Genomic DNA, 13,076 nt, shown 5'->3' with positions numbered 1-13,076 from the left:
CTCTACTTTAATATGCTGTGATACAATTCCAAAACAGTTAAGGATTTTATATTTGGACAAACTAATGCTTAAAGAACAGGGGTTTACTTTGTACAACTGAAATGATGTCGTGTCTAGACTCTATTTTATAGAAGTATCTTTTTGCATGTGGCCATTTTTGCAATAACATGTGAATTCCTCTTTCTGTAGTCCCTAATGTCAGCCGAAATGGAGATCCTTTTGTACAAACATCAATTGTGGAAGCAATTGCGACCGTTGACAGAGCAATAAATTCAACACGTACGCATCTGTTTGACAGGTATCCCCTTCTTTGTTTATATTGAAAAGTCAAAATTAGTTTTGTGTATACAAAAATAATGGAACATTTACTAAGCAAGAAGCCATTTTCTTATTTAAATGACATTTTTAACATCTGGTTAGTTCTGGGAATACTAACAGTTTAACATGCAAGGATTCCTATTGTTTAAACACTCCTGTTGAGATCTCTATTCGCTGCAGCAATTATTCTGTTGAGAGAAAGTGTATTAAAAGGCTACTAAATATTTAACTGCTACTAAGTGTTTAATATTTTACTATTTCAATAAAAATACATTTTTTTCTTTGCCTTCCCTTTTGAGATGAGGAACCAAGGTAAGTGCTAATCATGTTGCTGAACATTTACATGATTTATGTGGTATTGTTATTTTGCAACTCCTGTGTACACTTACTATTTTTTTCAAATTATCTATCAGTCGTCCTCGTTCTCCAAATGATTTGCTAGCCTTATTTCGATACCCAAGGGATCCATACACTGTTGAGCAAGCAAGAGCTGGGGAAATATTTGAAAGGACATTACAGCTTATTCAAGATCATGTACAAGATGGTCTAATGGTTGACCTGAATGGAACAAGTCAGTACTCTTTCCTTATTTTTCTGTGTTGAAGTGTATCTGCCTTCTTAAGTCAGTATACTTTAAGACATGTGTTTTCAGAGTCTAGGTCCCAATTGCAGAACCGTTACATTGAAATCAATGGAGTGTTTGACTCTGCAAAACTTCACCAAATACATGTTTGCCTAATTCAGTCCTTGGTTTGCACCTTGCTACGTTACGATGTAACTCGGTTTGCTTGAGGTCTCTTGGTAGAGTGTTTTTATTTTTCCCCTTGTTGAAATATTAGGGAAAAATTCACATTCAGATTCTTCTATTGGTCAAATTTGGTATAATTGAAGTGCATAATGCACCCTGTTTATTAACTCCCTGTGTGTTAATTCATTAAGACCATTGTTTCATAGTAGAACAGACTTTACTGTTATATTTTAAAAATAAGCAGTATTTTGTTCGTGTTTCTTTAAGTAAAAGCATTTAGTGTTGGCGTGCCTTGGCAAGGAGAAAAGATGATATAACAAGGATTTGTATACTGTACAGACCAAGGTTTCTGCATGTACCACGATAGTATTCAAAGAATTATTTGCCACTAATTCTTTACGTGCATTTCAAACTAAGCTAATTGTTTCCTTTAACACTGATCTGATGTAATGAGAAGTACAGTTTTTGCTGCTTTTTATAAATAGCAAAAAAATACAAGGTTTAATATTTCTAACTTTTAGTTATTGAAGCCCACGTTCAAATTCGTGAAGTCCAGCTGGAGCATATACAACTAATGTGTGTAGATGTATGTGTGGATAGGCTTCAGGCATAGGACTGAATGAAGCATTTGGAAATAATGATAGAGTTTTCAGAGAGCTTTTGAGACTTGGGACACAGCCAAAAACTACACTGAAAATCTAGAGGAAATATTTTTACTTATTATATTCTTTTTGATGTTTATAATTGAGTATTTATTGTAACTTCCGAAAACTTTAACTCTGACCGTGAACTAGGCAAGTATTTGCAAAACCAAAAACTGCAAGCTTTGTGGAGTACTGTAACATTTGCTAGTAAAAGAAGCTTGTTTCTCATTATTAAAGCTCAGTAAATAATTTGCGATGAATAGTTTACCACAGAAAGTTATTCAAAATTCTTTGAAGGCTTGTGTGTTATAAAAGCAACCCGATTTAATTTGATTGTCTGATTAGATGCACATGCAAACATAGTGAATATAATAGTAGGAATATATGAAATCAAATCTGTGAGAATTGCTTGACTACTTTTCACTAGAATTTGTAATACTGAAGTTCAGTCACCTAAAGTTTTCCAAAAACTGCATTAAAGCATACAAATACAAATTAATGAATGCAAAATCAGGCAACTCTTTGTGATACTGGAATTTCTGTTCACAACCAGAGCTTGCTTGTAAGCCTTACAAAATCCATAGAAACCTGGCTTTTAGGGAAGGTCAAATAGTAAAACAAATCTGTTTTCATTTAAACAGCCCAATGCTCAGATTTTAATACTTGTATTTGTCCTTATTTGGCTCTATTTCAAAATGCAGAGCCCAATGAAAGGTATTATTTAGCACTATAGCACTGGGAACAGTTGAGAAACTTGACAATTTCCCATTCAGAGACTTTTTTTAATGTAAAATCTTGGAATATCCCAAGGAAAGACTATGGAGCCAAATTCTCCTCTGCAGTGCCAGACTGTATAACAAGAGGAGTGGCCACAAATTGCTGCTTGGAAGGTCCAGATTGGGTGTTAGGAAACACTTTCTCACCAGGAGGCCAGTGCAGCACTGGAACAACTCATCTAGGAAGGCTGAGGAGACTCAGTCTTTGGAGGTTTTCAAGCACACTAGACAGGGATACAGCTGACCTGATCCAGTGCTGGAGACAACCTTGCTTCAAGCAGGAGCTTGGTCAGGGTAAGAGGTTCCTTCTAATCAATATTTCTATGACTCAATGTATCATCTTCCTTGCAGTTTGAAAAAATATAGCTAATAATACGTGAATTGAGCTAGCCAGCTTCTAAGCACTTGAAGTGCTCAGGGCCCAGCCTTGTAGAAAGCAGTGCCAGACTAGTGCCTAAAATGCAAGGGGTAATTAAGGGTCTGCGAACTGGCATTTATGGCAGCCTTCACGCTGCTCAAAAATCCATTGAATTTAATCCATAGATGAGACATTGCCTCCAACGTGAACTTCTAAACAGAGAAGCTGAACCTTTTATTTTAGATTGGTAATGAAGGTCATTCCACCCGAAACATTCATAGTCGAGTTTTGCTCACAACTTGGTTTCATAAATCTGGGTGGCAACCAGGATAACCACAGCAGACAAATGTTTATGTAAAGACTGCATGCGTAAAGATCGGAAGGAAAGAACTCCATGATGAATTAAGATAATTTATAAAGGAATGTTATTATAAAGAAGATATGTTTTCTGAATGTAGTTTTAAGATTAAACTGCCCTAGTAGCCAGCATATTATATGATGTTATCAGTAATATCCTCAGAGTGTATTTTGCTGCATTACCTGCTGGCATTTAATGGTTTTGCTCAGTGGTTTATTTTTCTTTTTGCTAGTCTGGAGTATTCCATAAAATGATTTATGTATGTCTACAAGAACTGTTTGGTTTTGCCTAATGCAAGCACGAGGTCTCTAGTATCTTTGCTTTGACTTGTAAACCACTCAGAGTACAGGGAGACTGAGGCTGAGAAAACATAGATCCCCTGCGTGAGCACAGGTCCTGTCCCAGCTGAGCAGCTATGAGCAGTCCAGTCCCTTTCAAGGCAAAGACAGAGGGGCTTTAGGTGGTTTGTTTGAAACTTCCCTGCATTGTAGAAATTGGCAAAGAGCCAATGTGCTTAGCACAAATTTGTGTGTTGAATGTAGATGGAGGTTGGTGTCTTTGCAGGCATGCCGGGATGGAGCTCAGGACTAAAAAGAACATTTCCCTACTGTGTGCCTGCACGCACCTCTTGCAAAACTGCATTCTGTTCATATTCTTGAGTGATTACCATCATGATGGGAACCCCGTGAGCCTTTAGGAACACAGTACCACCGTACACTCACCGTTGCCTTTTTTTCCTTCTGCCTTTATTCTGCTTGTTTGGTTTTACTCCTGACTGCAAGTTCTCCATATCAAGAACCATGGTGGTGTATGATGGCTCCTAGTAAGCTAAAAGTACATTTACACTGCCAAATACTCTACCTCTTGGGCTCTCTCCTGGATGCTGGAACCTTGCTCACCCACACTTTATATCCATTAATCACTCAAGGTGTGCCAGTGCTTTGGATCCACAGGGCCCACTTGAGGCGAATCTCCCAGTTGTCTGCACTTACCGTGCTTTGGTGTGAGTTGTAGTATGATCTTGAACAGTGAGGATTCTTTTCAAACTAAGTGAAAAATGTGGTCCAAGGCCACGTTCAGTCCAGGAGAACAAAGCAAAGCTTTTCTGAGGGAAACCTGCTCCTATTGCACAATGGATACAGTAGGGATGTCTTTCTCAGCATCAAAAATTTCACTCTACAGACACATTTCTGTTGGCCTACACAAGTAGATAATGTAGATATAGCCCAGATTAATGACTTTTTTACCTGAAATGAAGCCCAAGTGTTTCTAAGAAAAAAATCACTTTTAGAATGACTCCTAATAGGCAGCATGGACAAGGCGCAGCCTGACTGCTCTGGTATTTGCAGTCACCCAACACCATACTGGGAAGCCTTATGGTCTTCAATCCTTCCACATGCTGTCATACCACAGCAGAGGACATGCAACACATAGCCTTAGTTTGAAGTTATAAAACATAATTCTAGTGGATCACAGTATGTATTTTGTATACATTATTTTTCTATGAACTGAGAAAAAAAATGCAGGAGAATGAGAAGTATGTTGTAGTCCCAGAGGTGAATGGTGTAGATTGCAGAGGAAACCTGTGTCAAGTATTATGCAATCACCAGTTTTCTTTAGAAACTAGTCCTGAGTAATGTGAATGTGAGTTAATCCATACCACTTGTCCTAGAGATCATTCTTCTGTTTAGCTATGTTGCCTGTGCTTATTTTCTTTTGTGGTTTTTGTTGAATTTTTTTTCCTAAAATTCTGCAACTTTTGCTGTAATAAGGCAGAACAAAATAGTAATGTTCAGTGAATTATCAAGTCTCAAAAGATAATCTTGGAATATGTGTAAATGTTACTGAGTTTTCAAAAATGCTTTTACTGACATGGGGATAAGTTTCCCATTTGTGTCAATATGAGGCTTTCATTTCTGAAAATCTCTCTGCTTTCTTAAGTGACCAAATAAGTAATGAGTTCCTTTTGTGAACATTTTGTAAAAGTTGTACTTGAATTAGCATTTTACAAAGTTCCATCCTGACTTAATTGTGGTTGTTGCTCAAATGGCCTTATGCCCTTACATATATAAGTGATTATTATTGTTCTCGTTAAGCAATAGAGATATTTAATCTGGTGGAAAATGCAATAAAATAAAATAACATTTCAAAGCAATTCATGATCTGTGGGGACCATGAGTCTATGAAGTCTTTGATTTTTCTTCCTGTCTCTCTTCTGGTTTCAGGTTATCACTATAACGACCTTGTATCCCCACAGTACTTGAATCTGATAGCTAATCTCTCAGGCTGCACAGCCCATCGACGAGTGAACAACTGCTCAGATATGTGCTTCCACCAAAAGTACAGGACACACGATGGAACATGCAACAACCTTCAGCATCCCATGTGGGGTGCTTCTCTGACAGCCTTTGAACGTCTCTTAAAGTCAGTCTATGAAAATGGATTTAATTTGCCTCGCGGAATTGAACCCAAGAGGCTCTCCAATGGGTACGCACTCCCAATGCCTCGCTTGGTTTCAACTACTCTGATTGGAACGGAAACCATAACTCCCGATGACCAGTACACTCACATGCTCATGCAGTGGGGTCAGTTTCTTGACCATGACCTTGACCTCACCGTGGCTGCCCTAAGTGAGGCCAGGTTTTCGGATGGTCAGCATTGCAGTTCAGTTTGTACAAATGATCCTCCATGCTTTTCGATCATGATACCACCAAATGATCCCAGAGTTCGAAATGGTGCACGCTGCATGTTTTTTGTACGCTCCAGTCCGGTTTGTGGAAGTGGGATGACATCTCTCCTAATGAATTCTGTGTACCCACGAGAACAGATCAACCAGCTGACTTCATATATCGATGCATCCAATGTGTATGGCAGTTCAGACCATGAAGCACTAGAAATCAGAGACTTGGCAAGTCAAAGGGGTCTTCTGAGACAGGGCATCGTACAGAGATCTGGCAAGCCACTTCTTCCATTTGCTACTGGCCCACCAACAGAATGTATGAGAGATGAAAATGAGAGCCCAATTCCCTGCTTTTTAGCTGGTGATCAGCGTTCTAACGAACAGCTGGGGCTTACCAGCATCCACACGCTGTGGTTTAGAGAACACAACAGAATTGCCACAGAGCTACTGAAACTCAATCCACACTGGGATGGTGACACAATATATCATGAAACACGCAAAATTGTTGGTGCAGAAATGCAACACATAACATTTAGCCACTGGCTACCTAAGATCTTTGGAGAGGTAGGCATGAAGATGCTTGGCGAATATAAGGGTTATGATCCCAGTGTTAATTCTGGCATAACTAATGAGTTTGCAACTGCCGCTTTTAGGTTTGGTCATACACTCATTAATCCTTTTCTGTATCGACTGGATGAAAACTTTGAACCTATTCCACAAGGCCATCTACCTCTTCATAAGGCATTCTTCTCTCCATTTCGGATTGTAAATGAAGGAGGCATTGATCCACTTCTAAGGGGATTGTTTGGTGTTGCTGGTAAGATGCGTGTCCCATCACAATTACTCAATACAGAATTAACTGAAAGACTCTTCTCCATGGCACGTACTGTGGCTTTAGATCTGGCAGCTATGAATATTCAGAGAGGCAGAGATCATGGAATTCCTCCCTACCATGATTTTAGAGTTTACTGTAATCTTTCTTCAGCTCAGACTTTTGAAGATCTGAAAAATGAAATTAAGAATCCTGAAATCAGGGAGAAACTTAGCAGGTGAGCCTGAGGTGAAGAAAAACAATCAATTATCTTAACGTGCATGCAAAATTAGTAACTAAATGTCTTATCTAGAAGAAAACATTTGTTAAGAAGGGGTAAAGGGATTTTTTAAGAAACTTCCATCCGTTCCAGGAAATAGGTTTGGACAATTCCCACATGCAGATAATTTCTCCACTTCTACGTCTCTGTGAACAAAAAGAAGTTAATATAACTGTATGTGTGCATGAAATTATTAGCTTGAAATGTCTCATTTTATAAATGCTGTTAAACATGGATGTTATTTTAATGTAAGGTCATATTTAATGCCAGTCTCATGCGAGTATTTACGTGTTCAGTTCCATCGATTCCATGCACTAAACCAAACAGGAATATCGTTCACTGTATTTTCATGTGGACATCCTTCACTACCAGAAATCTGTTCTTCTTTAGGGCATCAGTGTTTGAAAATAAGTCTTCAGCTACCTGCCACCCCTAGCTTATCCACACAAAGTCAAAGACAGAGAATTATTCTCAGCTACAGTAAAAGAAAAAGCATGCAGAGGGGCAGGAAGTAGAAGCTATTGAAAAAGAAGCAGTTCTAAGAAATTGGAAGAAAGCCACTAGGAGAAAGGAAATTGTGGTCTAGACTTGCAGACCCCCATGATGTTACTCACATATACAACTTACATTGCAGGATTTCTTGCATATCCACCCGCAGGTTGTTCACAAAGTATGTAGCAATGTCACTGTCACTGTCATTTTTACAGTGAGTTGTTCAGATCTCTTTCCCTTAGTTTTACCACATACTGGTAAAGTATAATATTTGATATTGAATATTTGTGGTTTTCTCGTTATAGGTTGTATGGTTCCCCACTGAACATAGACCTATTTCCTGCTCTAATGGTAGAAGACTTAGTTCCAGGGAGCCGACTGGGGCCAACTTTAATGTGTCTGTTAAGCACACAGTTTAGACGCATTCGGCATGGAGACAGGTAAATTGAAATACCATGGAAACCAAAAGTAATTTTAAATTGAGGATGCTTAGTAACAGTTGCAATGTCTTGTTTTCAAATCAAGCTGCATTTTATTTTCATTTATGATTCTAATATATAATTGAAAAGATGAATAATATGTATTTAAAACATACTTACAAGCTATGATTATTTTTTAAATCTGTTACTTTTTATGGTGAGTGTGTCATACTCAGCTCCACAGCCAGCACAAACAACAGAAGATTCCTTTTACCAGTTATTCAAGTCACTTACCTTTCTGAAAAATGGATGTTACTAGTCTCCTGTCATTGGTTTTTAATCATTTTATTGGCAAAGAGTTGTGGCGATTGAGACACTTCCATTATCTCTGTTACTTAAATGTAGGTTAGAAAAGTAGCACGCTGTGTATATAACCCCTGTACATATTTCAGTACAAACAGTCTGTGCACCAAGAGTGTTAAAAGCAGGCAGACTATCCCAAAGAACACAATTTGATAACTGTTCTTAAATTACTTTAAATGAACATTGTAAGCAATTTCTCATTTTCAAATTCTCTACAGAACCTGAAATAAGAAAACGGTCATTGCTGTTCTTAGAGCAGTCAGATCTTTTGCATGCTTTCCGCACACTCGTTTGGAATCTGAAAATCAACATTTCCCTCATTTGAACAGAATTTGTGGCACCTAGAATCCTGGTTTTTGCATGGTGTGACAGTACAAAGACTTATGCTGATTAGTCTCATCCTAGTGAAAGGGAAACAGAGGAAGAATTAGGAAATTAGATTTGATTCACTTTATCTGATGTGATTTGCTTTATGTAAGTTATAAAATTGCGACTTAGGATAGTATAAAGGCTTTTTTATTCCTGTAGACAGTAACACAAGCCTTTTTGTATGCTTTTTTTGCAAACAACTTTCTCATATCAAATCTGTTTAAACATCTGGGGTGCATCAAGAAGAGTGTGGCCAGCAGGACGAGGGAGGTTCTCCTTTCCCTCTACACTGCCCTGGTGAGGCCTCATCTGGAGTACTGTGTCCAGTTCTGGGCTCCCCAGTTCAAGAAAGATGAAGAGCTACTGGAGAGAGTCCAGCGGAGGGCTACAAGGATGATGAGGGGACTGGAGCATCTCCCCTACGAGGGGAGGCTGAGGGAGCTGGGCTTGTTCAGCCTGAAGAAGAGAAGGCTGTGAGGGGACCTAATAAATGCTTATAAATATCTGAAGGGTGGGTGTCAGGAGGATGGGGACAAGCTCTTTTCAGTGGTGCCCAGTGACAGGACAAGGGGCAATGGGCACAAACTGAGGCACAGGAAGTTCCGTCTGAACATGAGGAAGAACTTCTTCCCTCTGAGGGTGACGGAGCACTGGAACAGGCTGCCCAGGGAGGTTGTGGAGTCTCCTTCTCTGGAGATATTCAAGACCCGCCTGGACGTGGTCCTGTGCAGCCTGCTGTAGGTGACCCTGCTTCAGCAGGAGGGTTGGACTAGATGACCCACAGAGGTCCCTTCCAACCCCTACCATTCTGTGATTCTGTGATTAAGCTGTGAAACATAAACCTCTCATGCCTGGAGGCAGAGGGAGTAAAAGGAGAAATATATGCAGTATGAGCTCCAGATTGCTGGTGACAGGTACCTGTTTGTGTCACAACAGGGTAATGATACTGCTTTTCTGTGTGTCTTTGTTTGCATTTTTCCAGCAAAAGCCACCCCCCCCCAATATTTAGAAAAACATTGAATATTTAGGAAATGGGATTCTGCTGTCCAAAGAGTACACATGTTTTGAAGAAATGTGCCAGCAAATAGTAAAATATTATTAGGTACAATGAAAACAACTCTCATTTCTTTGAAAAGCCTTTTCAATGGGCAGAGGATCAAAGCTGCCAGCCCCATGCAAAACAAATGTGCCTGTGCAGGGAAAAGGAGTGATGTTTGAAGGGAGCCTAATTTCATGTCAAGATGGAAATTTCAGAATGTTTTTCTGGTCCCAGTACTTGGAAATACATTGGCCACTGTCCAATCCCTTATGAAAACGATACAATAAGTAGGTTAAATAAAATTTGTTGACCATTCTGCTAAGATCAATATAAAACTGTTACTAATTTTTTGTAAAGTTTAAAGATACTCCTACTTATTTTTGGTTGAAATAGGTAGAAAAAACTATCAATATAGAATTAGAACTTTACAGTTTTGTGAGATGTAAACAATATCACAGTGAGCAATTCTTATATGTTAGAGTAGCACAAAAAGTTTTCAAATCCTGGACACTAACATAAAACACTTCCGTTTACAAGGGCTGGCTTGCTTTTCGTAGTAATGTATTATCTATATTTTTTATTGATAACAGGCTTTTAGCCCTTCATGTATCCAAAATAAATTATTTGAAACCACAGTAGTTCCTCCTTGAATATAATGGATTAACTGAGCATATATTAAGAAGTCCCTCAGCTAGTATAGTCGTTAAAATAGTTTTACAGAAAAAAATTTCCTTAGTAAATTAAATAATCTCGCTTATCTTGATAATAAATTTAGATACAGATTAACCATTCTTATAATCCCAGCAATTCTATAAAAATTTTTTCAAACCTATAGGGAAGTTGCCTGCAGAAAGAAATATATGGCAATTTAAGCCTCTACCTTAAAAGAACCCAAAACTTGGTAGTCTAGTGCCATTTTAGATGTCCAAATATACCCAAGACATTGAAATGCGATTAGAAGAGATGTCAAAGGACTTGTTGAAGACTTGGGTGCTCTTAGTGTCAGGAGGACACCAAGTAGGGCTGAAGTAACACCAAGCACTTCTATTTTAGGATCTGGATCACTACCTCAGATACAATGTAAATTTGAGAACAGGACTTATGGAATTATTAATTTCATTCTGAATACAGTATTGCAATATCTCTGGGAAACTGCATGTTTTGTTTTTTCAGTAGCAAACTTTCTGCGAAATTACAGGTTATGGTATGAGAACCCGGGTGTGTTCACGCCTGCTCAGCTGACTCAGATCAAGCAGACATCTCTTGCCAGAGTTTTGTGTGACAACGGTGACAACATAACCAGGGTACAACATGATGTCTTTAAGGTGGCTGAATTCCCACATGGATATAGTAGCTGTGAAGATATTCCTAAATTGGACCTCAGGATGTGGCAAGATTGCTGTGAAGGTCTGTATGCAGGTGGATTTGGGTGTATTAATGTGCACTTTGTTTAGTGTCTGTGCCTTTTATTATAGGAGGATATTTGACTGTTGTTCGGTTTTTGTTAAGATGTTACAAACTCAGATCTGGACCACAGCATTACTATTTAATTTTCCAATAGAAGAAGAAGAGTGAGAATGATTCTTATTTATTGAAGTGTCTTCCTTGAGATGTTGTCTGCTCATCTGACTGTACCAAAGGTTGGATTCTGTCTCATTACAGATCAGCTGTGATACTGAACAATTTGTTTGTGATAAACTTTTTGTCTTCATTAATTGCAAGGCTTTGAAGGGGAGAGGTAGAATAATGTTCCTTGCTTATTAATAAGGGAATAAGGTATAAAGCGTTTGTCACAACCCTTGTTAAGTGAGCAATCATTCCATATTTTATGTGAAATAGACACATTCTAAACATAGCATAGATTTCAGAATTGCACGGTATAGATAACTGTTTTCCTGTTTTCTTCCTGTTGTGGATAAACATTCTTGTTCACTACCATCTCCTTCAAAAGTTAGGACAGTGTTGTGATTTGTTTTTCTTCAGAAGTAAGCTTTTTTCCTCCAGAAACATGGTTCACTTAGCTACATGAAGCACAGACACTGAGAATCCCATGCTGCTTGGTAGCCTGTATGATGGCTCTTAGCTCACATACAGATTTTCCACATGGCCTGTCTTTAGCCAAAATCACATCAGACTTCACTGTGTCTGTGACATACTCAGAAGATTCTTCCCAAGAGAATCTTCTGGATCACACAGATTTGCAGTATGATTTTCAGTAGTATCAGCAAAATACTTCGTAGGACAATGACCTCTCTTCATTCAGACCTCCTCGACAGTGCTGTTATTTGACAAAACTCAAATGACAAGCCCTGGCTGAAAAAGTATATGCAGGAATTTTGGGAAGTTCTCTGTGGAACTCTGATTATCTAGAAATTGCTGTCAAACAAATTGCTAACTGGGAAAAACTTGCTCATTTTAGAGAGTATAATGGTACTATCAGTTGACGGTTATTAGACTCTTATGATTTACCTAGTAAGAACCGAGCCTCTAATACCAGTATCTTACTGATGTGCTGATGAAAGATATCTGGATCTGAGTTCTTAATTTCTTCTACTGCTGATTCTCTTGAGTTTGCTACCGCTGAGTAGGCTATTCAATATTCTGTCAAAAGATATGCGTGAATAGAGAAGCAGTGGATTCTGTTTCTGAGAGAGACCACACTCTTGCCCTAGTGTCTGTTTAACTTTTTTGGTAAGATAAAATTGTCCCCAATGACAGAGTCCTTTGGTGATATAGCTCAGAATTTAAGGCTGTAGGTGAGCTGTGAACCGATGGAGGATGTTCCTTCAAGCTGGTATGGATACAGTAAATGTTGAGGAATGGGTCCAACTAGTATGACTTCACTGTGAGAATAAACTCGGGTATCATTAAAAATGAAAAAAGTAGACAGAGATTTACTGTGCAAAGATATTGCACAATTTATCTTTAAAACTGGCTACTGTATTGTCTTCTCCAGTAAACAACTCTTTAAATAATAAATCACTGTCCAAGAATATCCTTCCTTTGAAGACTTGGCTCGAAATGTCAGTTATCTATGTGAGACTAGGAGAAATAAATACTTGAAATTTCAATGAAATCTTAATAGTTTCCCCCAGATATCATTTCATTCAGGTCTTACCCTAATTTTTACCAAGTCTTTTTTTTTTAGGTTGTTCAGATTCTTTAAATGATATATTTACCAGGTTTGCCATTGTCAAATAGATTATAAGAGCTTATAAAACTCTAGATGTGGTTGACACATTGTAATTTTAATTCAAAGTCTTCCCACATCTCTTCAAAATAACCCTGACATATGCCAGAAGTACTGAGAGAAAATCAGTTATCACTCTTCAAATGCTTTACCGTAAGCCAATAAATCATATTCTACCAGTTCAGGCTAAGTTCACCTTGCCATGGTTCGTGCAGCTTGGCAGGCAGTTTC

The 13,076-nt window shown here is 38.4% G+C and overlaps 1 protein-coding gene across 4 annotated transcripts in view; it reads left to right on the top strand.

Moving 5' to 3' along the window:
* The window catches only part of PXDN (peroxidasin), a 90,771-nt gene that overhangs the window by 60,416 nt on the left and 17,279 nt on the right, over positions 1–13,076 (top strand). For all 4 annotated transcript variants that reach the window (XR_012763257.1, XM_075414767.1, XM_075414765.1 and 1 more), the window contains 5 exons: positions 190–298; positions 732–889; positions 5,428–6,931; positions 7,771–7,905; positions 10,854–11,062. Coding sequence is in view for 3 of the 4 variants with exons in the window: in XM_075414767.1 (XP_075270882.1) it covers positions 190–298; positions 732–889; positions 5,428–6,931; positions 7,771–7,905; positions 10,854–11,062 (2,115 nt within the window). In the remaining variant the exon portion in view is untranslated. The remainder of the gene's footprint in view (positions 1–189; positions 299–731; positions 890–5,427; positions 6,932–7,770; positions 7,906–10,853; positions 11,063–13,076) is intronic.

Source organism: Opisthocomus hoazin, chromosome 2, assembly GCF_030867145.1.
Source record: "Opisthocomus hoazin isolate bOpiHoa1 chromosome 2, bOpiHoa1.hap1, whole genome shotgun sequence".
Classification (NCBI taxonomy): Eukaryota; Metazoa; Chordata; class Aves; order Opisthocomiformes; family Opisthocomidae; genus Opisthocomus; species Opisthocomus hoazin.
This window is presented reverse-complemented; position numbering and strand designations above follow the sequence as displayed.